Source organism: Diplotaxodon limnothrissa, linkage group LG2 (genome assembly GCF_057381915.1).
Source record: "Diplotaxodon limnothrissa isolate DT_005_m linkage group LG2, D_limnothrissa_male_GT1.1, whole genome shotgun sequence".
NCBI lineage: Eukaryota > Metazoa > Chordata > Actinopteri > Cichliformes > Cichlidae > Diplotaxodon > Diplotaxodon limnothrissa.
The window spans coordinates 1,375,867-1,400,807 of record NC_140597.1 but is presented as its reverse complement, the minus strand read 5'-3'; the positions used below and the strand labels follow the sequence as shown (position 1 = coordinate 1,400,807).

General features: G+C 38.6%; 1 protein-coding gene across 1 annotated transcript; it reads right to left on the bottom strand.

Moving 5' to 3' along the window:
- Nucleotides 1-10,442: 10,442 nt before the first annotated feature.
- On the bottom strand, nt 10,443-24,728 carry LOC146637985 (uncharacterized). Its single transcript, XM_085374260.1, has 20 exons — nt 24,678-24,728; nt 24,435-24,479; nt 23,686-23,730; nt 22,939-22,983; nt 22,190-22,234; nt 21,443-21,487; nt 20,696-20,740; nt 19,949-19,993; nt 19,200-19,244; nt 18,451-18,495; nt 17,704-17,748; nt 16,955-16,999; nt 16,208-16,252; nt 15,461-15,505; nt 14,714-14,758; nt 13,747-13,800; nt 11,579-13,568; nt 11,397-11,462; nt 10,613-10,957; nt 10,443-10,540 (listed from the first exon to the last, which is right to left on the bottom strand). Exons 1-20 carry the CDS (start codon nt 24,726-24,728, stop codon nt 10,443-10,445), a joined length of 3,234 nt encoding a protein of 1,077 aa, XP_085230386.1.
- Between the last annotated feature and the right edge of the window lie 213 nt (nt 24,729-24,941).

Genomic DNA, 24,941 nt, shown 5'->3' with positions numbered 1-24,941 from the left:
CCACATCATCTGCGAAAAGCAGAGATGAGATTCTGAGACCACCCAAGTGAAAGCCGTCCGCCACTTGGATGTGCCTAGAAATCCTGTCCATAAAAATTATGAACAGAATCGGTGACAAAGAACAGCCCTAGCAGAGTCCATCACCCACCAGGAACGAGTCTGACTTATTGCTGGCTATGCGGACCAAGCTCTTGCAACGGTCGTATATGGACTGAATAGCCCATAGCAATGGGCCAGACACCCCATACTCCCGGAGCACCCCCCACAGGACACCCCGAGGGAAATGGTTGAATGCCTTCTCCAAGTCCACAAAACACATGTAGACTGGTTGGGCAAATTCCCATGCGCCCTTGAGTATCCTCGAGAGGATAAAGAGCTGGTCCAGTGTTCCACGACAAGGACGAAAACCGCATTGTTCCTTCTGTATCTGAGGTTCGACTAATGGATGAACTCTCCCCTCCAGCACCCTGGCATAGACTTTCCCAGGGAGGCTGAGGAGTGTGATCCCCCTGTAGTTGGAACAAACCCTCCGGCCCCCTTTTTTAAAGATGGGGACCACCACCCCGGTCTGCCAGTCCTGGGATCCTTCAGGAACTCGGGGCGGACCTCGTCCACACCAGGGGCTCTGCCAACAAGGAGTTGTTTGACTGCCTCAGTGACCTTGCCCCCTCATCCTCAGACTCTGCTTCCTCCTCGGAAGACATGTCAGTGGGATTGAGGAGGTCCTTGAAGTATTCCTTCCACCGCCTGACAATTTTCTCAGTCGAAGTCAGCAGCGCTCCACCAGCACTATACACAGTGCAGGTAGAACACCGCTTTCCCCTCCTGAGATGCCTGATGGTTTGCCACAATCTCTTTGAGGCCGTCCGAAAGTCTTTTTCCATGGCCTCTCCGAACTCCTCCCACCGCCCGCGCCGCATTCCGCTTGGCCTGTCGGTACCTATCAGCTGCCTCCGGAGTCCCACAGGCTAACCAAGTCCGGCAGGACTCCTTCTTCAGCTTAGTGGCTCCCCTCACCTCAGGTGTCCACCATTTGGTTCGGAGATTACCACCACGACAGGCACCAACTACAGTACCTTGCGGCTGCAGCTCCGTGCAGCAGCTACGGCAATGGAGGTGCTAAACATTCCATAAACAGTCCATTCGGACTCAATGTCTGCAGTCTCCCTCGGAATGCTTTTGAAGCTCTGCAGGAGGTGTGCAATGAAGATCATAAGTTAAACACTTGGGTTAAATGTAGGGGTAAGAATGGAAACAACTGATAGCTGTCAGTGACTGGAAAAATGTGTTCTAGTTATGATCAGTAAGCAGATCAGAAAATGAATGTATTAGGTTCAGTGGTGGGTAAAATGTTTGAGGTAGCCAAATTGATGAAAAAGACAATACATTTATTAACCCAAAATGCTTTAGGTTGTCCTTTTTTGTATAATTCCACATGTGGTAAATCTACAAATGAGAAATGTTCTTGGAAATGGGAGCTTTGTGTTTTCACTCACTGATTACAGATACTGTATGTTCTAAAGAAGCATTCATGTGTGAGGGCTCTGCCTCCTTCTGACCACAACGCTAAAGGGCATGTTAAACACTAACAGGCTTAACAAAATAGCAGAAATTGACACACAGAGAATATGAATGGACTGGGCTCTGAGTAAATGTTACAGGAGTCAAATTATGATTATTTCATAAATGTCAGAATATCTCTGAAGTGTTGCTGTTACACTGTGATTTGTCCCTGGAAAGACAATAAAATAATTAGAGACAGAGTTGTAGTCATTGTTGATACATGTGCAGGCTGGCATGTATTTTCACTGGCTTGTGTGATCCAATATCCAAGAAAATCAACTTGTATTACAAATTAAAACCTGGACAGGTGCAGCAGACATTTCATCATCTGCTTGTCCACCTCCAAAATGAACAGATGTAAAATTGACAATGTGAGGAAGGCAAGCTTCTGGAAGATTGTTGATGCTCTGTACAATCTTCTTGAAAACCTTGGGCTTTGTATTCATCTTAATGTTACTTTGACAAGAAGCATCTACCTAAATAATGCTTATCCTGCTGGAGGATAAAACTTGCTGCAAAAAATGTTCTTGATTATACTACAGAGCATATTAGGGGGCTGATCGCCAAATTCCTTAGATCTAAATCCAAAAGATTAAAGCAGTTCATCACACTGTTTCATAAACAAGACAAAATTCTGAGTTTAGCATTGAAACATCAGAGAATATTTAATGCAAACACTTGTTCTTGACTAAATATCACGTCCTTTCAACCTATCTCTGATCAACTGCACAATAATATGAGGAGTTGTTGTAATAAGCACTGTGCATTAGCATTAGCATATGCTTAAAGGCAGATTATTAACATGTCACTGTGATATTAGGAAATATTTCCACTATTCAAAGGCAAAAGCACTGAAAAGGATTCTTCAGCGTGCTTTCCTTTGACTAACACACACACATTGTATGTGTGTGTAAAAATTACTGCTGGAAACTTCTCAAGGTTGTAAATTAGGTGAACTTTTATTACTTAAGGTTTGTCCTCTCAGTAACAATGTAGCCTGAATGTAAGCAGGCTCTTAATTCGTGAGAGGAAGTCTTTATTGACTTTAAACCAGCGTATCAACACATAGCTTTGAATTTGATGTTTAATTAATTACTATGTGCTTTGTTTGGTCTTCAGTATAATTTCTCCCTGAAATACAGTATAAAAAGTAGTATCTACACAGCAAATCCAGCATGTCCAAATTAACACTGTCGGATTTGATTTCAACACTATTAAAGTGTCTATATGGGTCCACACCAGAGAGTGTTAATTTAACTCTTTTTGGAGAGTTGGTACGTTAACTCTGATTTAGTGTTAAACACCAAATCTGTCTGGAGTTGATAATTTAACACTTGGTGTTAAGAGTTTATATATTAACTCTCAAAGAGTATTTTAGTTTAACTACGTAAGAGTTATCTTCTAATTCATTCTAAAAAGCGGGAATTTTACTGTTCTGAACTTCTAGAAATTTCTTTTGGAAATAAACATTTACTAAAAAGATGCAATGGTTTTTGAAAAACATTTATTCTGAACTGTGCACCACAATTTCAAAACATTTTCTGAAAGATGTAACAGTATACATGTTCTCACTTTCATTAGAATTTTGTTTATCAAAAGGTCTGACATGGTAAATGCAAATAACAGCATTCTCATCACTTATTTCTTCAATACAATATGCATGTCCTTCACTCATCCCTTTGTGGAACTTCAACGCACTTCTGCTCTCCCCCATATTCCATCTTCACAAGCATATCCTGTGCGGAGATCGAATAAAAATTAGTTGACACTAATTAATGGCACAAATAATCCAGTAAACAATTGCAGCACAGTAAAAAGGAATCCTCTTTGAGCCATTACTTGTGTAAAGTATTTTCCCAAAAGACAAAGACACAGGCAACAGGTAATACTGAACTAAATGTAAAACTGCAACCTTTTTCATTTTTACCTAAACCGTGTGCACAAAACTCTGGAGGGATCTATGCTAACGTAGAACCCAGTCAGGACGTCAGCTACTGCTGTTTGCTCGTTTTTGTTTTGTTTTTTTTATGGGCGATCGTTTTCAGGCTTCAAGTAGCACCATTATACCAACATTTCACATTCTAGACATTGTTTTAGGTGTATTTGACCAAAAGTTTGACTGAAAATTCACATGCAAGCTTTTTTTCAAGGCTGTGGTATTTGCCCGCAAACAATACCTTTCAGCTAGCTAAAACAGAATATTATGCTATCAGCGAGCAACATGGCTAATGCCTTTCACACAGCTTTGTCTCAACTCCAAAGAGCCACAGAAGTAAAAGCTAATAACAATTGAAACAATCTTTGAAAAAATGACTTACCAAGCATGGCAAACAACTCAAATATGTAGAGCAAAATGTTCTGAAACGGCTTCACTTCAGCTTCGATTGGAGCCGTGCTGGGGGCGGAGTCTGTGAATTTACTCTGTTGGTGTCATAGCCCCTCTAGGAGTTCAGAGTTAAGAGGTCAAGAGTTAATGTTTCCATTGTAACACCTCCAGATTTGACAGAGAAACACTCATTTTTAACACTCGATTTTAACTACTATCATTTTACACCTCAGAGTTACATTAAAAGAATGTGACTCTACTTAGAGTAAAATTAACTCTACTTTTGCAAGGAGACTATTAACACCAAAAAATGTAACACTTTTGAATTTGCTGTGTAGCTAATCACTGTGTTCAGGGTTACTATGATCAGTAACATTTTCTGGACTAATATCCTTCACTAAAAATGTGGAAATTGAATCCTGGGCTGCTTGCAGTGTGGGTAAGACCTCCCACGTCATGGGATGTTAAGATTTGGTGATCTCTTTATGTGGCAAATTAATTCCTAAAATGAATATCCCAGGGCCATCCGCAAAGGCTTGCTCTCATGAATAAAGAGCATTTTCAAATACGTCTCCACCAACCTTAGAGCATATTCTTTTTTGAGAGGCATTCTTTATTTCTCTACCCCTTTCTCTCTGGTTTGAGGTCTGTCTTAATCAGGTAACTACACCACTTGCCATCGTAGCAGATAAATGGAGAGAACAGGAAGCTGACAAAGAGAACTTTATGGTCACCTCTGGATTTGTGCTTGTTAATGACCCATGATGTTTAACAGTATCAACTGATGACCCCGCATCAGAGGACAGTGAGTGGTGGGTCTGTCTGGCACAGGCCCACTGCTGGAACGAGACAATTGTACTACAACAGCAAAAGCAAGACGCAAGTCACCAAAGTTCTTTGTGTTACTTATGCACGAGGGAGAGAACTGGACGCCTTACATAGGTCTAGATGTGAACAAAGAGTACCTTGTCTTGTGACCCCCTGAACGATGTCCCTAAACCTGCTGGCCTGGAAGTCCAGCAGTTCATCTAAACAAAAGGCACTTATACTAAAACAGATACAGCTGTGTTTAACATACCATAAAACAATAAAAGAAGGTACGACCTCTCTCATGACCCCAGTATATGAGTGTATATGCCAGAACACTCTGGAATGCACACAGAGTCTTCGCAGACTACTAAGGATTAGAGATGGCACGATACCACTTTTTAATGTCCGATACCGATACCGATATCATAAATTTGATATGAATCCGATATGAATCCGATATAGTGTGTTTTAATCAATAAAACTTTTTTTTTATATCTTGCTGCATTTTGTATAAGTTCATACTCAAGTTTAAAAAACGTAAAAAAAAAAGTACTATAGCTTACTAGGGTATATTCGACTTAATAGTTACTATATACAGTAATGGACTTCTATACATTTTACATCAGATTAAAACGTTGGGTGTGAGATTCAGATAATTATTTATTAAAAGCTCGACATTTTAAATGATAATAAGAAAGAAAAGTATGTCTTTGTGCCCCCTTTTCCCTGTTAATGCCCTATCGGCCGCCCTGGCTAAACTTTGCTAGATCCGCCCCTGCACAGTTACCAGCCGTCAGCTGTAGAAAAAGATCCTGGTGTAGAAAGTAATATTAAATAAATTCTAACAACAGCTTATCAAGCTTAGTTTCCTCTTTCTGGCGCGAAGTGGGCAAAAAACAAAGAAGAGAGACGGACTCGCGACAGAAAAGCCGATCAACTGATCAATGATCAGCTGATCGGCTTTTTGGCTCCTACCTCAAAGCACACTGTGTTCTGTTGATCTTATGTGCTGCACAATAATGTTTAATATTTAGTATTTACTGTCATATTCCCATATATCATTGTGATGTTGTTTATTCTATTACTCTTGTTCTCTTCTGCTTGTTTTCTTTTTTCTTTCTCAGCAGGTGATCCAGGTGATTGATATATGCTTTTTTTTTTCCTGCTCATTCTGTTGGTTTTTGGTTTTTGCTCTTCTCAGCTGTTTCTCTTTCCCTCTTTCTTTCTCCCCTTCTTTCCTCCAGTCAAGTCTGTCCCGTATTCAGTAAGTGAAAATAAAATAAACAATAAAAGGTGAATCAAATGGACCGTTATGGCAAGGCTGGGATGGTCAATTTGGTAAAGTAAATCCGTTGGGCATCTTTCTTTGCCTTTAGACAACAATTCTGATGGCAAAAGAGCCAAACGGGACAGGCCAAAAAAAAAAAGAAAAAAAAAAAAAGCTTAACGTGGGAATGCTTTACAAACATTCAGAGATGAACTTACACACTTGCTTTACTTCTTTCTGGGATAACTTTGTCAGAGATGAAATGCCGGTTTGGTAGCGAAGCTCCAAATGTTCAACCAGACCGCTGACAGGTCTCGCACGCCACAGCCGCTCTATCACGTGAGCACACTGCTCCGACGTGCTGGGGTTATGAGGTGAGTTACAGCGTGTTGCAAGTTTTGTGAGGTGCTTTTCTGATATTTAATGGATCGGATTACATTTTTTATATCTCTCCGACATCCGATCCAGTAATTTAGGTCAGTATCGGACCGATACCGATACGTAATATCGGATCGGTCCATCTCTACTAAGGATCAGACCTCTATCATTATGCAATCAATTATAAAACTCTAAGCATATATGAGTAAATATTTCTAAGCATAAATGACAATCAACAATATAAACACTGAGCTTGACAACCGCTTTGACTGATCTTGATGGAAAGTTGATTTCTGTCTTTTGCCTTTCTTGTCTCAGATTGCTGTGCTCTCTTACAAATGACTGCTGGGAGAACTGTTTTTGATGGGAGGTCTAGGCAGCAGACAATGGGACTGAAGGTCACCAGATTCACCTACACATTCTCATATCACATATCTCAGAGGTACTTTTCATTGCTTTCAATGATCATCAGTTCTACATGTAACTACATGTAGAACTACATGTTACTGTAATCTACATCCACACTACCCTTGGATCCCCTTACTTCTGCTGGAAATGAGGCTCTTTACACACAGACACCATTTAAGGTTTCCATAGTTTTAGCTGTAACTCAAAGCAGTTAATAGAATTATAGTGTTTCTCCCTGAAACAGATTCTACGGTAATAATGTTTACATAACTTTATAATAAGTCTTTTTTCATCCAGTACCAAAATACATAAAAATAGTTGAATGCTTCTGTGTGGTGGAATGTAGGACCAATAATTACTTACAAGGAAAATGTAGCTGTACAGCAGTGATGATTTATCGTAGACTGCAAAAAAAGATGGCTGGATGTAGCTTTCGGGTCTGAAAGTGAAGTCAATGCTCGCAATATGTTCCTTAATGATACAGCAGTGCGAGTGTGTGTTTGCAATTAATCTCTTAGGCTCCATAGAAAATATTATACCCACTAACTGTAGTGATATTACATATTTTTCGGCATAACACCTTTTATATGATGGAGAAACAGCCTGTAATGGAAAAGTAACTTTTAAATAAAGAGGAGGAAGAACAGAACTCTTTGACTGAGCTAACAGTCAGTATTTGTCCATCCAGCCTTCCCCTTTTTGCTGCTGTGGGTTGAAAGACTTTATTAATACACAGAGGTTTGTCAGAGATCTTTCAGGTGCTAGCTTTTCTAGCCCATCATGCAATCAATGTACTTTCTTACTACAAGCCTCATTTACACGCATTCATACAAGCACTTTTTTCTATGTCTAACCACTTTGAGCCTAACATTCTCACACACCAGTGGATGGGGATCAAACTACTGAGCATAATGTTGGTAGTTAAGCTGCTCTACCCTGTGAGTCACAGAGCCTCTAGTTCGATTCTGGCAACAAACTGATTCTGTTCATCACGGAGATAGAGCCCTAAATGTTGTCTGTAGTTGTGCTGTGTACAGTAAAATTGCTTATTTAAAGACTACACTGAAAGACTTTTAATAGTTCCGCATTAAAAACTGCTGAAAACTCTTTGTGGGTGGATAGAGTCATCATCTACACAAACTGTGAAGAAAATTCATTTGTGTCATTGATTAAAAATCCTCACAGTAGACATGGTTCACAATTACATCTTGAAAGAAAGATGATTCAGTGCAGGAGCACCTGTGGCATCGGAGACATGTTAACTAAAGCTGAGAGAGGGAGCGTCATCTGCTGTGCAAATTAAAATCTCTAATTATAATCACTTCATCTATGGAAGTCGAAAAACAGGTGAACTCAATTTGACTGTTTTTAACTAAAACACAATAAAATGGCTTCAGCTGTTCAGCTTTAGCCAACTGTAATTCAAATGAATTAAAGCCTTTCAATGCATATCAAAGCAACTTGGTGATACTAAGCAGTGGAAAACAAAGAGGCTCCTCCTTTATACACAGTAATAACTTCCCTCCTGTGAGGGCTAAAACAGAGAATGTTGATAATGGTTGGACCAACTAATCATTTCAACAGTACTACACTTGCTGTATTCAAATACTACTAATGCACACAGCACAGCACTACTGCACTCATAGCACTTCCATCACCACCGAGGTATTAAAGGAACTGCAACACACGTTGAGTCTACAGACTGGAAGATGATGTCATGTGTCACACAGTAACAGTTTGACTGGATACATTTAAATTCTTTGTGTTGTGAACATCATTAGTGACTCAAAAGATCTGTTTAATAAAAAGAAGAGGATGACTTCAGCATGATGAAGGGTGATGCTGAGGAAATGCAAGGACTCCTGCAGGAGGAAGGCATATGATTGTTGGGTTTTTCTCTGTATCTATGAAGCGCCTTGAGGCGACTTTTGTTGTGATTTGGCGCTATATAAATAAAATTGAATTGAATTGAATTGAATAGGTCATATCAGCAGTAAGCACCTGGCAAAGCAGCTATGGGAGGAAGGTAGTTAATTCCTACATAGTTAATTCAGTCACTGAATTAAAACAGATCTTGAACATGTGATTTCTTTTCTTTTCTTTTTCTATTGTTTAAACAGTGAGAGCTGATAAATCCCAGCTGCAGGTAGAGGCTAAAATGATTCACACAGATCTCTGCTCTGTATAATTGTACTGTGGTGGATCTTCAGATGACCACACACACACACACACACACACACACACACACACACACACATACGTGTTTTCATGATATATCAGTACCTATGACAAAAATGTGACAAATGGGAACGTGCCTTTCCGAAGGTCCTAGAGGCATGGGAATCACAAAAAATTTGACCCATGCTTCCAGGAACACGCCCATCTGTTGAGATTTTGGCTAGGGTTAAATTTTGGTCAAACCTGAATTTACTGCTACTTATGAGGACACTGTCAGGTTTATGTGACTTATGAGTACCATAAGGTCACACACACTGATATTTCATGTTTAGGTGAATTGTGAAGCCCATGGATACACACATAATTTTCAAGTATACATGACTTATAAGGACCAGGTAAGGGTAGGGTCTGTATTTTCAGCTTGGCTCCTTTTGAGATTACAATATAATAGGCATGGATGCACAATAGTAATGCTCACCAGTCGGGTAACTTCTGACAGAAATATCAGACATTCATGTGTTAATACAACACAGTAAATCTGAGCTGTATAGAGACTTAAAAAGAGACATAGCTCAAAAATGTGGTCAGTCTACTTTTTAAGTCTTAATATTGTATTGCATTAATTTTGCAGTGAATGTTTATGTGAATAAAAACATGGAACATTTTCTGCCTTTCTTATTTTTTAATTACAAAATGCACCCATAATAAACAGATTTATGGGTATAAACAATGCAATGCAGAGACCTGTAATACTGAAATAACTGTGAGTGACCTGCAATACTGAAATAACTGAGAGTAACAAACTATCTCCCTTGAGTATTAACTTATGATGGCAAAAACCAGGAGAAAGGACTGAGTAACTTTGTCTGTTGGGTTAGTAATGACTAAGTCAAAAATTTAAAAAAAATAAAAATGAAAATCAAGTTAATTTTAACTGATGCAGCATTCCTGAACCTGCATTTTGTAATTTTATTTATTCATCTTTCTTTTCAATGCTACGATCCTGTTGTGGATGTAATACTTTATGGCAACCCAGTCTCTGCCTTTCAGAGCTGCCGGCTCTGCTTGGATGCAGGAGTCACATTCCTTTTTGCCAGGTACTTTGCAGCTTGTTATGAAATGAAGTAAGTGCCGCTCAACAGCCTTTACTTCATCATCTGTCCACTTGCACCTTGCCTTCCCAGCTGTCATAAATGGAAACAAAAAATATATATCTTAATGCGAATGTAAGATAAGAGAAAATATTCTAGTTTCTAATGTGAATACAAAATGTTCTTAAACCTTGCTTTCTACTGGAGCACTTTAAAGGAGCAATAAGCACAATTCATCATACTTAGGTTGAAGGAATTAAAAATGGCTATGTGAATAATTAGAGGTGTAATTTCATCTGGAGTACAGCATGAAGTCACAATCCCTCTCTCTGTGTTGATCTCCAGCCATAGACTTTGGTTTGGTTTACAGGCAGTGCAAAACAGCACACCTAGCAGTGAAAAGATATTGCTTAATGCTCCTTCAAGGATGCTTGGGATGAACCATTTGAAGTGCTGTGTTCTGCTGGGAATCAAAGAAGATGAAACGGATTATGATAAAAGCTCTTAATAGTGTCATGCCTGAAAAGAATAAACATGTCCATTGATAACAAGTATATTCACTTAAAACATTTTGTATATGGGTACCTTTACCCTTTCCTGGTGCAGTGTTGCTGATGTTTTTGCTGTCCAGGGTGGTTGAGGCAGAAGCGCCCTCCATATTGTCCAGGGTGGTTGAGGCAGAAGCGCCCTCCATATTGTCCAGGGTGGTTGAGGCAGAAGCGCCCTCCATGTTGTCCAGGGTGGTTGAGGCAGAAGCGCCCTCCATATTGTCCAGGGTGGTTGAGGCAGAAGCGCCCTCCATATTGTCCAGGGTGGTTGAGGCAGAAGCGCCCTCCATATTGTCCAGGGTGGTTGAGGCAGAAGCGCCCTCCATATTGTCCAGGGAAGCTGAGTAAAGTGTGTGGCTTTGGTTCCCAGAATTCTTGGTCCTTGAGCCTTTGAAAAGTAACAGTGAAATATGAGAATTAATGCATTTTTTGTTTGCATTGTAGGCAAAGTCAGCATTGGGCAGTGTGTAATTTTACATTTGATATGAATATTTTACATGTGAACATAATCTACTAATAATACTCATCAATACTCAGGCATCTCCCTAGAAACACATTACTTGCATGCACTACCTCTCAACTTGTGTGCCTAATCTCACAGAAGTGGACCTCCTAATCCTTATATTTAATATTTGCCTTTGTATTGCTTATTTATGCATTTTGCCAGACTTCAATGTATCCAGATCTTTTAGTACCATATTAATGAATGGTGTCTACCATTCTGTCTAATTTATATACTGCTGTCCATCTAACATGACATGAACCTATTAACTGTCTCCAGTCTCATAACTTAAAGATATTATCACACACTGGGCAAGTCAAGATACCTTTGTGTTGTTGAGGGTCAGTGATGGTTTCTCCACTGGAATCATCATCACTTGTAACTGCTTCATCTTGTTGGGGAAAAATAATCAAGACAAAATATTTATATTAGAATCTGCTGAACATTCACAAATGTTATATTCAAAGATAACTATGTTTCAAAAAAAAAGAAAGAAAAAGAATTCACCATCAGGATTGATCACGATGTCATCCAGCCCTTTCCCCTGCAGGTCAGACAGTTTTCCTTTCTCCATTGCAATCAACAGTTTGCTGACTTTTGCAAGCTGCAGGGTACTCTCTGGAAGCCGGTAGAATTCTCGATGGACACGGATGTCGTGTCCGAGAAAGGTGGCAAGTTGATCCATTTCATTTTCTTTTAGATTTAGTACTGTGGACAAAGTGGCAACTTGTTTCCGCAATCTTGTTGAGGTAAGGGCCTCTGGGTACTTTGCACCACATTTATTTGCATACTTGCGAAAGCAGTCAGAGCCTCTGTAATGGGAAAGGACACCTGGGCGTGCAAACAAGTACACATTCTCTGTGTGGACTTGACACTCACTTCTGGCTTTTGCGAGGAGCTCCATTGCAGTGATCATGTCAGGTGTGAGAAGCACAGGTACCATTCTTGATCTTTTACCACGAATCTCAACTCTGTCAAAGTGCTTTGCAAGTTTCCTTTCAAACTCAGTTAGGCCGATCATAATGTCAGGATTCAACTCTGTGCGATTCCGGGATGTAAAAACCTGGAGCTCCATTTTTGAAACTTCTCCTTGCCTTTTTCTGTTAAATAGCACTACCTGCGTCAAAGTCACTTGAGCAAGATTTCCGAAGGTTGTGCTGTTGGGTTTTTCCTCAAGGTCCTTCATGTACATTGCGGACTTAGTAGCAAGAAACTTATGCAGCAGTGACACATCCTGTGTAAATGGCAAAATCTGTGGTTTATTCCATTTGGCTTGTTGAAGTGTGCCCAATGCAGCAGCTGAAATGGACTCTGACCACTTTTTTTCATACAGAGTGGCAAACTGCTTGGCTGACTCTGCAACATCATAGCGATTTGCAATGATGGCTTTACACTGCACAATGCTTGCAACTTTAGCCAAACTGTGTCCCAATTTCAAAGCCAAGGATGGGGTTTTATATGAGTTGCTCTCCTGCTCATAACCAGCAACAGCTCTGACTGCTTGTATGACATGGGGAAAGTTAGTAGGCATAACAAGGTCTTCTGTGCTCTTCAAAGGTGTCATAGCTCTGGCGGTTATCAATAACCTTGCGATCTCTCTCATTTTTTGGCGTATGTAATCATTCCTTTTCTCATTTGGTTTTCTGCCATTGTACAGTGACTCACCAAGGCTAAGAATGTCTCTTTCACTCGTTACTACAAAGGAAATGTCATCCTGATTCATTTCACAAGCAATCTTCCATACAGCTTCATGAACTTGATCAGGTTTCGGTAATTGCAGATGCATCCGTCTTTGCCCAGAGGGAGCTTCCTCATTAAACCTCTGAGGGCACCTTCTCACATGCCTCCAAAGGCAATTTCTTGCATATAGTCCTTGACAAAATTTACAATGACGGTAGTCCTCAGATCCTGTTGCAGTAGTGGGTCTTCGACAAGCAACCATTTCTCCAGCACCAGAAGTTGCCACAGTAGCATTATGGTTAAAGTTTCCCCTCTTCTTAATAGAGCGCAACAAATCTCTTCTTTTGCAGGATCTTTTATCATAACTGAAGGCGCTTGCAACTTCCGGCACATTACCGTGGGCAGATTCAAGGTGTCTTGCCAATTTAGCAATGGCCTTTTTACAATATAGACAGTATTGCTTCTTGTTGTACTTGCTTTGTCTTTCCGTGTTTGGCAAAGGTAGGACTTTTATGGAGCTGTTTTTAGGTGATGTGACCCCTGATGAATCAAAACTGCGGCTTGTTACCGAAGTACTGTGACTGCTACTTCTCAGTGACAAACTAAATGTTGTAGGTTTCTCTGAACTGGTGATCTTCCCACTGTGTCCTGAAGCCGTCTCCAATGCCATGTCATTTAACGTATTTTGGGGAACCACAGATTCTGTGATTTTCATGTCCACACTATGGAGACTTGTGTCAGAGGAACTGCCACATGAATCTGGGAAATAGTCTTTATCTTCATAATCCGTACAATCTGAGAATTCATCAGTAGAGATCTGAACGAAAATGGAGAAAAAGCATCTTTGTATTTATTAATAGCTAGAATGTCATTCCCCCTCCAGTAGCAGAACATTCTGCAATCCATGACTTGATGAAAATGCATTCATGTAGTAAATATGCATAATTACATAGCATAAACAATTTGAATGAAGAAGAAAAAGGCAGCTGGCTTACCTGCTCTGAGGTAGCTGTCTGGTGAAAGGTGAGAACTCGAGATTTTTGTCTGGCCTTACATGAAACGTAACAAATTCAATGTTTGTAATTATAATTCATTTGAAAACTAACTCAAAATTATTATGCAATTCAGTATACTGTAAAAAACATTGCTAGTAGGTTAAGAAATGAAAAACAATGCATTGTAACTTAATAGTGAGAATGATTTAACATACATATCACACACTTTGTGTCATGTCATTTTGACATAAAATCTTGGGTGAAAATTCATTTGTGAACCCTGTCAATCATTAATTATATTTGCTGAGATGAAAGGCTGCATTGAGTTCACATATATGTCACAGATACATTAGTGAACATTATTGACAGGAGGATCTGAGTTCCTTATTCTAGATATTATAGAAACTTAACACAGTACAGTTCTGCTACCCAACAATATGAGGACAGTGTAACACACACACTAGAGTTGTTGGTCCAACCATATGAGGACGTATTCTGAAACACACTCATGTTCTTCACAGCTTGAAACAATATGAGGACATGACGACTGAACACATGTAGAGCTCATGTTCCTGACTTCCAACTTGTCCTGCTGTTGTCAATAAAAGCTCTAAACCCAACACTGATGTAAAGCCATCTATTTCCCCAGAAATCCAATCATGTAAACTGATCAGCTTCAGGTTAAATGGACAAAAACATGCGTAAAAGGACAAAAATATTAAATTTAATTGGAATAAAGACCAAATTGATGCTTTAAAGGGAAAGTTTGGACTAACAACTGGTATAGCCAATTTCCTTCTCCTAATGCTAATGTTGATTTTGGGAAACTTTCACTCAAACTGATTGTTTTAATACAATCAAAGTGCATTTCATTTATGCACTAGGCCCAACTGACTCATATACTTGATTCCAAATACAAAAATTTATGCGTAACCTGTTGGAGGAATGAAGTGGATTTGTCACTCACTTCTTGGTCTGTAGGAGGTTGGGACAGGGTCTCAACACTTGGTGTCTGCAACAAAAGACAACAATATAATGTCAGAAACATTCTGTACTACAAATGCTGACTAGCTCATTAACTACAGATCATACTTGTTTCAGTGAACATTATTACAGAAGGATCTGACTTCCTTATGCCAGATTCTATAGAAACTTAACACAGTACAGTTCTGCTACCCAACAATATGAGGACAGTGTAACACACACACACTAGAGTTGTTGGTCCAACCATATGAGGACGTATTCTGAAACACACTCATGTTCTTCACAGCTTGAAACAATATGAGGACATGACGACTGAACACATGTAGAGTTCATGTTCCTGACTTCTAACTTGTCCTGCTGTTGTCAATAAAAGCTCTAAACCCAACACTGATGTAAAGCCATCTATTTCCCCAGAAATCCAATCATGTAAACTGATCAGCTTCAGGTTAAATGGACAAAAACATGTGTAAAAGGACAAAAATATTAAATTTAATTGGAATAAAGACCAAATTGATGCTTTAAAGGGAAAGTTTGGACTAACAACTGGTATAGCCAATTTCCTTCTCCTAATGCTAATGTTGATTTTGGGAAACTTTCACTCAAACTGATTGTTTTAATACAATCAAAGTGCATTTCATTTATGCACTAGGCCCAACTGACTCATACTTGATTCCAAATACAAAAATTTATGCGTAACCTGTTGGAGGAATGAAGTGGATTTGTCACTCACTTCTTGGTCTGTAGGAGGTTGGGACAGGGTCTCAACACTTGGTGTCTGCAACAAAAGACAACAATATAATGTCAGAAACATTCTGTACTACAAATGCTGACTAGCTCATTAACTACAGATCATACTTGTTTCAGTGAACATTATTACAGAAGGATCTGACTTCCTTATGCCAGATTCTATAGAAACTTAACACAGTACAGTTCTGCTACCTAACAATATGAGGACAGTGTAACACACACACACTAGAGTTGTTGGTCCAACCATATGAGGACGTATTCTGAAACACACTCATGTTCTTCACAGCTTGAAACAATATGAGGACATGACGACTGAACACATGTAGAGTTCATGTTCCTGACTTCTAACTTGTCCTGCTGTTGGCAATAAAAGCTCTAAACCCAACACTGATGTAAAGCCATCTATTTCCCCAGAAATCCAATCATGTAAACTGATCAGCTTCAGGTTAAATGGACAAAAACATGTGTAAAAGGACAAAAATATTAAATTTAATTGGAATAAAGACCAAATTGATGCTTTAAAGGGAAAGTTTGGACTAACAACTGGTATAGCCAATTTCCTTCTCCTAATGCTAATGTTGATTTTGGGAAACTTTCACTCAAACTGATTGTTTTAATACAATCAAAGTGCATTTCATTTATGCACTAGGCCCAACTGACTCATACTTGATTCCAAATACAAAAATTTATGCGTAACCTGTTGGAGGAATGAAGTGGATTTGTCACTCACTTCTTGGTCTGTAGGAGGTTGGGACAGGGTCTCAACACTTGGTGTCTGCAACAAAAGACAACAATATAATGTCAGAAACATTCTGTACTACAAATGCTGACTAGCTCATTAACTACAGATCATACTTGTTTCAGTGAACATTATTACAGAAGGATCTGACTTCCTTATGCCAGATTCTATAGAAACTTAACACAGTACAGTTCTGCTACCCAACAATATGAGGACAGTGTAACACACACACTAGAGTTGTTGGTCCAACCATATGAGGACGTATTCTGAAACACACTCATGTTCTTCACAGCTTGAAACAATATGAGGACATGACGACTGAACACATGTAGAGTTCATGTTCCTGACTTCTAACTTGTCCTGCTGTTGGCAATAAAAGCTCTAAACCCAACACTGATGTAAAGCCATCTATTTCCCCAGAAATCCAATCATGTAAACTGATCAGCTTCAGGTTAAATGGACAAAAACATGTGTAAAAGGACAAAAATATTAAATTTAATTGGAATAAAGACCAAATTGATGCTTTAAAGGGAAAGTTTGGACTAACAACTGGTATAGCCAATTTCCTTCTCCTAATGCTAATGTTGATTTTGGGAAACTTTCACTCAAACTGATTGTTTTAATACAATCAAAGTGCATTTCATTTATGCACTAGGCCCAACTGACTCATATACTTGATTCCAAATACAAAAATTTATGCGTAACCTGTTGGAGGAATGAAGTGGATTTGTCACTCACTTCTTGGTCTGTAGGAGGTTGGGACAGGGTCTCAACACTTGGTGTCTGCAACAAAAGACAACAATATAATGTCAGAAACATTCTGTACTACAAATGCTGACTAGCTCATTAACTACAGATCATACTTGTTTCAGTGAACATTATTACAGAAGGATCTGACTTCCTTATGCCAGATTCTATAGAAACTTAACACAGTACAGTTCTGCTACCTAACAATATGAGGACAGTGTAACACACACACACTAGAGTTGTTGGTCCAACCATATGAGGACGTATTCTGAAACACACTCATGTTCTTCACAGCTTGAAACAATATGAGGACATGACGACTGAACACATGTAGAGTTCATGTTCCTGACTTCTAACTTGTCCTGCTGTTGTCAATAAAAGCTCTAAACCCAACACTGATGTAAAGCCATCTATTTCCCCAGAAATCCAATCATGTAAACTGATCAGCTTCAGGTTAAATGGACAAAAACATGTGTAAAAGGACAAAAATATTAAATTTAATTGGAATAAAGACCAAATTGATGCTTTAAAGGGAAAGTTTGGACTAACAACTGGTATAGCCAATTTCCTTCTCCTAATGCTAATGTTGATTTTGGGAAACTTTCACTCAAACTGATTGTTTTAAAACAATCAAAGTGCATTTCATTTATGCACTAGGCCCAACTGACTCATATACTTGATTCCAAATACAAAAATTTATGCGTAACCTGTTGGAGGAATGAAGTGGATTTGTCACTCACTTCTTGGTCTGTAGGAGGTTGGGACAGGGTCTCAACACTTGGTGTCTGCAACAAAAGACAACAATATAATGTCAGAAACATTCTGTACTACAAATGCTGACTAGCTCATTAACTACAGATCATACTTGTTTCAGTGAACATTATTACAGAAGGATCTGACTTCCTTATGCCAGATTCTATAGAAACTTAACACAGTACAGTTCTGCTACCCAACAATATGAGGACAGTGTAACACACACACACTAGAGTTGTTGGTCCAACCATATGAGGACGTATTCTGAAACACACTCATGTTCTTCACAGCTTGAAACAATATGAGGACATGACGACTGAACACATGTAGAGTTCATGTTCCTGACTTCTAACTTGTCCTGCTGTTGGCAATAAAAGCTCTAAACCCAACACTGATGTAAAGCCATCTATTTCCCCAGAAATCCAATCATGTAAACTGATCAGCTTCAGGTTAAATGGACAAAAACATGTGTAAAAGGACAAAAATATTAAATTTAATTGGAATAAAGACCAAATTGATGCTTTAAAGGGAAAGTTTGGACTAACAACTGGTATAGCCAATTTCCTTCTCCTAATGCTAATGTTGATTTTGGGAAACTTTCACTCAAACTGATTGTTTTAATACAATCAAAGTGCATTTCATTTATGCACTAGGCCCAACTGACTCATACTTGATTCCAAATACAAAAATTTATGCGTAACCTGTTGGAGGAATGAAGTGGATTTGTCACTCACTTCTTGGTCTGTAGGAGGTTGGGACAGGGTCTCAACACTTGGTGTCTGCAACAAAAGACAACAATATAATGTCAGAAACATTCTGTACTACAAATGCTGACTAGCTCATTAACTACAGATCATACTTGTTTCAGTGAACATTATTACAGAAGGATCTGACTTCCTTATGCCAGATTCTATAGAAACTTAACACAGTACAGTTCTGCTACCTAACAATATGAGGACAGTGTAACACACACACACTAGAGTTGTTGGTCCAACCATATGAGGACGTATTCTGAAACACACTCATGTTCTTCACAGCTTGAAACAATATGAGGACATGACGACTGAACACATGTAGAGTTCATGTTCCTGACTTCTAACTTGTCCTGCTGTTGGCAATAAAAGCTCTAAACCCAACACTGATGTAAAGCCATCTATTTCCCCAGAAATCCAATCATGTAAACTGATCAGCTTCAGGTTAAATGGACAAAAACATGTGTAAAAGGACAAAAATATTAAATTTAATTGGAATAAAGACCAAATTGATGCTTTAAAGGGAAAGTTTGGACTAACAACTGGTATAGCCAATTTCCTTCTCCTAATGCTAATGTTGATTTTGGGAAACTTTCACTCAAACTGATTGTTTTAAAACAATCAAAGTGCATTTCATTTATGCACTAGGCCCAACTGACTCATATACTTGATTCCAAATACAAAAATTTATGCGTAACCTGTTGGAGGAATGAAGTGGATTTGTCACTCACTTCTTGGTCTGTAGGAGGTTGGGACAGGGTCTCAACACTTGGTGTCTGCAACAAAAGACAACAATATAATGTCAGAAACATTCTGTACTACAAATGCTGACTAGCTCATTAACTACAGATCATACTTGTTTCAGTGAACATTATTACAGAAGGATCTGACTTCCTTATGCCAGATTCTATAGAAACTTAACACAGTACAGTTCTGCTACCCAACAATATGAGGACAGTGTAACACACACACACACTAGAGTTGTTGGTCCAACCATATGAGGACGTATTCTGAAACACACTCATGTTCTTCACAGCTTGAAACAATATGAGGACATGACGACTGAACACATGTAGAGTTCATGTTCCTGACTTCTAACTTGTCCTGCTGTTGGCAATAAAAGCTCTAAACCCAACACTGATGTAAAGCCATCTATTTCCCCAGAAATCCAATCATGTAAACTGATCAGCTTCAGGTTAAATGGACAAAAACATGTGTAAAAGGACAAAAATATTAAATTTAATTGGAATAAAGACCAAATTGATGCTTTAAAGGGAAAGTTTGGACTAACAACTGGTATAGCCAATTTCCTTCTCCTAATGCTAATGTTGATTTTGGGAAACTTTCACTCAAACTGATTGTTTTAATACAATCAAAGTGCATTTCATTTATGCACTAGGCCCAACTGACTCATACTTGATTCCAAATACAAAAATTTATGCGTAACCTGTTGGAGGAATGAAGTGGATTTGTCACTCACTTCTTGGTCTGTAGGAGGTTGGGACAGGGTCTCAACACTTGGTGTCTGCAACAAAAGACAACAATATAATGTCAGAAACATTCTGTACTACAAATGCTGACTAGCTCATTAACTACAGATCATACTTGTTTCAGTGAACATTATTACAGAAGGATCTGACTTCCTTATGCCAGATTCTATAGAAACTTAACACAGTACAGTTCTGCTACCTAACAATATGAGGACAGTGTAACACACACACACTAGAGTTGTTGGTCCAACCATATGAGGACGTATTCTGAAACACACTCATGTTCTTCACAGCTTGAAACAATATGAGGACATGACGACTGAACACATGTAGAGTTCATGTTCCTGACTTCTAACTTGTCCTGCTGTTGGCAATAAAAGCTCTAAACCCAACACTGATGTAAAGCCATCTATTTCCCCAGAAATCCAATCATGTAAACTGATCAGCTTCAGGTTAAATGGACAAAAACATGTGTAAAAGGACAAAAATATTAAATTTAATTGGAATAAAGACCAAATTGATGCTTTAAAGGGAAAGTTTGGACTAACAACTGGTATAGCCAATTTCCTTCTCCTAATGCTAATGTTGATTTTGGGAAACTTTCACTCAAACTGATTGTTTTAATACAATCAAAGTGCATTTCATTTATGCACTAGGCCCAACTGACTCATACTTGATTCCAAATACAAAAATTTATGCGTAACCTGTTGGAGGAATGAAGTGGATTTGTCACTCACTTCTTGGTCTGTAGGAGGTTGGGACAGGGTCTCAACACTTGGTGTCTGCAACAAAAGACAACAATATAATGTCAGAAACATTCTGTACTACAAATGCTGACTAGCTCATTAACTACAGATCATACTTGTTTCAGTGAACATTATTACAGAAGGATCTGACTTCCTTATGCCAGATTCTATAGAAACTTAACACAGTACAGTTCTGCTACCTAACAATATGAGGACAGTGTAACACACACACACTAGAGTTGTTGGTCCAACCATATGAGGACGTATTCTGAAACACACTCATGTTCTTCACAGCTTGAAACAATATGAGGACATGACGACTGAACACATGTAGAGTTCATGTTCCTGACTTCTAACTTGTCCTGCTGTTGGCAATAAAAGCTCTAAACCCAACACTGATGTAAAGCCATCTATTTCCCCAGAAATCCAATCATGTAAACTGATCAGCTTCAGGTTAAATGGACAAAAACATGTGTAAAAGGACAAAAATATTAAATTTAATTGGAATAAAGACCAAATTGATGCTTTAAAGGGAAAGTTTGGACTAACAACTGGTATAGCCAATTTCCTTCTCCTAATGCTAATGTTGATTTTGGGAAACTTTCACTCAAACTGATTGTTTTAATACAATCAAAGTGCATTTCATTTATGCACTAGGCCCAACTGACTCATACTTGATTCCAAATACAAAAATTTATGCGTAACCTGTTGGAGGAATGAAGTGGATTTGTCACTCACTTCTTGGTCTGTAGGAGGTTGGGACAGGGTCTCAACACTTGGTGTCTGCAACAAAAGACAACAATATAATGTCAGAAACATTCTGTACTACAAATGCTGACTAGCTCATTAACTACAGATCATACTTGTTTCAGTGAACATTATTACAGAAGGATCTGACTTCCTTATGCCAGATTCTATAGAAACTTAACACAGTACAGTTCTGCTACCCAACAATATGAGGACAGTGTAACACACACACTAGAGTTGTTGGTCCAACCATATGAGGACGTATTCTGAAACACACTCATGTTCTTCACAGCTTGAAACAATATGAGGACATGACGACTGAACACATGTAGAGTTCATGTTCCTGACTTCTAACTTGTCCTGCTGTTGGCAATAAAAGCTCTAAACCCAACACTGATGTAAAGCCATCTATTTCCCCAGAAATCCAATCATGTAAACTGATCAGCTTCAGGTTAAATGGACAAAAACATGTGTAAAAGGACAAAAATATTAAATTTAATTGGAATAAAGACCAAATTGATGCTTTAAAGGGAAAGTTTGGACTAACAACTGGTATAGCCAATTTCCTTCTCCTAATGCTAATGTTGATTTTGGGAAACTTTCACTCAAACTGATTGTTTTAATACAATCAAAGTGCATTTCATTTATGCACTAGGCCCAACTGACTCATATACTTGATTCCAAATACAAAAATTTATGCGTAACCTGTTGGAGGAATGAAGTGGATTTGTCACTCACTTCTTGGTCTGTAGGAGGTTGGGACAGGGTCTCAACACTTGGTGTCTGCAACAAAAGACAACAATATAATGTCAGAAACATTCTGTACTACAAATGCTGACTAGCTCATTAACTACAGATCATACTTGTTTCAGTGAACATTATTACAGAAGGATCTGACTTCCTTATGCCAGATTCTATAGAAACTTAACACAGTACAGTTCTGCTACCTAACAATATGAGGACAGTGTAACACACACACACTAGAGTTGTTGGTCCAACCATATGAGGACGTATTCTGAAACACACTCATGTTCTTCACAGCTTGAAACAATATGAGGACATGACGACTGAACACATGTAGAGTTCATGTTCCTGACTTCTAACTTGTCCTGCTGTTGTCAATAAAAGCTCTAAACCCAACACTGATGTAAAGCCATCTATTTCCCCAGAAATCCAATCATGTAAACTGATCAGCTTCAGGTTAAATGGACAAAAACATGTGTAAAAGGACAAAAATATTAAATTTAATTGGAATAAAGACCAAATTGATGCTTTAAAGGGAAAGTTTGGACTAACAACTGGTATAGCCAATTTCCTTCTCCTAATGCTAATGTTGATTTTGGGAAACTTTCACTCAAACTGATTGTTTTAAAACAATCAAAGTGCATTTCATTTATGCACTAGGCCCAACTGACTCATATACTTGATTCCAAATACAAAAATTTATGCGTAACCTGTTGGAGGAATGAAGTGGATTTGTCACTCACTTCTTGGTCTGTAGGAGGTTGGGACAGGGTCTCAACACTTGGTGTCTGCAACAAAAGACAACAATATAATGTCAGAAACATTCTGTACTACAAATGCTGACTAGCTCATTAACTACAGATCATACTTGTTTCAGTGAACATTATTACAGAAGGATCTGACTTCCTTATGCCAGATTCTATAGAAACTTAACACAGTACAGTTCTGCTACCCAACAATATGAGGACAGTGTAACACACACACACTAGAGTTGTTGGTCCAACCATATGAGGACGTATTCTGAAACACACTCATGTTCTTCACAGCTTGAAACAATATGAGGACATGACGACTGAACACATGTAGAGTTCATGTTCCTGACTTCTAACTTGTCCTGCTGTTGGCAATAAAAGCTCTAAACCCAACACTGATGTAAAGCCATCTATTTCCCCAGAAATCCAATCATGTAAACTGATCAGCTTCAGGTTAAATGGACAAAAACATGTGTAAAAGGACAAAAATATTAAATTTAATTGGAATAAAGACCAAATTGATGCTTTAAAGGGAAAGTTTGGACTAACAACTGGTATAGCCAATTTCCTTCTCCTAATGCTAATGTTGATTTTGGGAAACTTTCACTCAAACTGATTGTTTTAATACAATCAAAGTGCATTTCATTTATGCACTAGGCCCAACTGACTCATACTTGATTCCAAATACAAAAATTTATGCGTAACCTGTTGGAGGAATGAAGTGGATTTGTCACTCACTTCTTGGTCTGTAGGAGGTTGGGACAGGGTCTCAACACTTGGTGTCTGCAACAAAAGACAACAATATAATGTCAGAAACATTCTGTACTACAAATGCTGACTAGCTCATTAACTACAGATCATACTTGTTTCAGTGAACATTATTACAGAAGGATCTGACTTCCTTATGCCAGATTCTATAGAAACTTAACACAGTACAGTTCTGCTACCTAACAATATGAGGACAGTGTAACACACACACACTAGAGTTGTTGGTCCAACCATATGAGGACGTATTCTGAAACACACTCATGTTCTTCACAGCTTGAAACAATATGAGGACATGACGACTGAACACATGTAGAGTTCATGTTCCTGACTTCTAACTTGTCCTGCTGTTGGCAATAAAAGCTCTAAACCCAACACTGATGTAAAGCCATCTATTTCCCCAGAAATCCAATCATGTAAACTGATCAGCTTCAGGTTAAATGGACAAAAACATGTGTAAAAGGACAAAAATATTAAATTTAATTGGAATAAAGACCAAATTGATGCTTTAAAGGGAAAGTTTGGACTAACAACTGGTATAGCCAATTTCCTTCTCCTAATGCTAATGTTGATTTTGGGAAACTTTCACTCAAACTGATTGTTTTAAAACAATCAAAGTGCATTTCATTTATGCACTAGGCCCAACTGACTCATATACTTGATTCCAAATACAAAAATTTATGCGTAACCTGTTGGAGGAATGAAGTGGATTTGTCACTCACTTCTTGGTCTGTAGGAGGTTGGGACAGGGTCTCAACACTTGGTGTCTGCAACAAAAGACAACAATATAATGTCAGAAACATTCTGTACTACAAATGCTGACTAGCTCATTAACTACAGATCATACTTGTTTCAGTGAACATTATTACAGAAGGATCTGACTTCCTTATGCCAGATTCTATAGAAACTTAACACAGTACAGTTCTGCTACCCAACAATATGAGGACAGTGTAACACACACACACACTAGAGTTGTTGGTCCAACCATATGAGGACGTATTCTGAAACACACTCATGTTCTTCACAGCTTGAAACAATATGAGGACATGACGACTGAACACATGTAGAGTTCATGTTCCTGACTTCTAACTTGTCCTGCTGTTGGCAATAAAAGCTCTAAACCCAACACTGATGTAAAGCCATCTATTTCCCCAGAAATCCAATCATGTAAACTGATCAGCTTCAGGTTAAATGGACAAAAACATGTGTAAAAGGACAAAAATATTAAA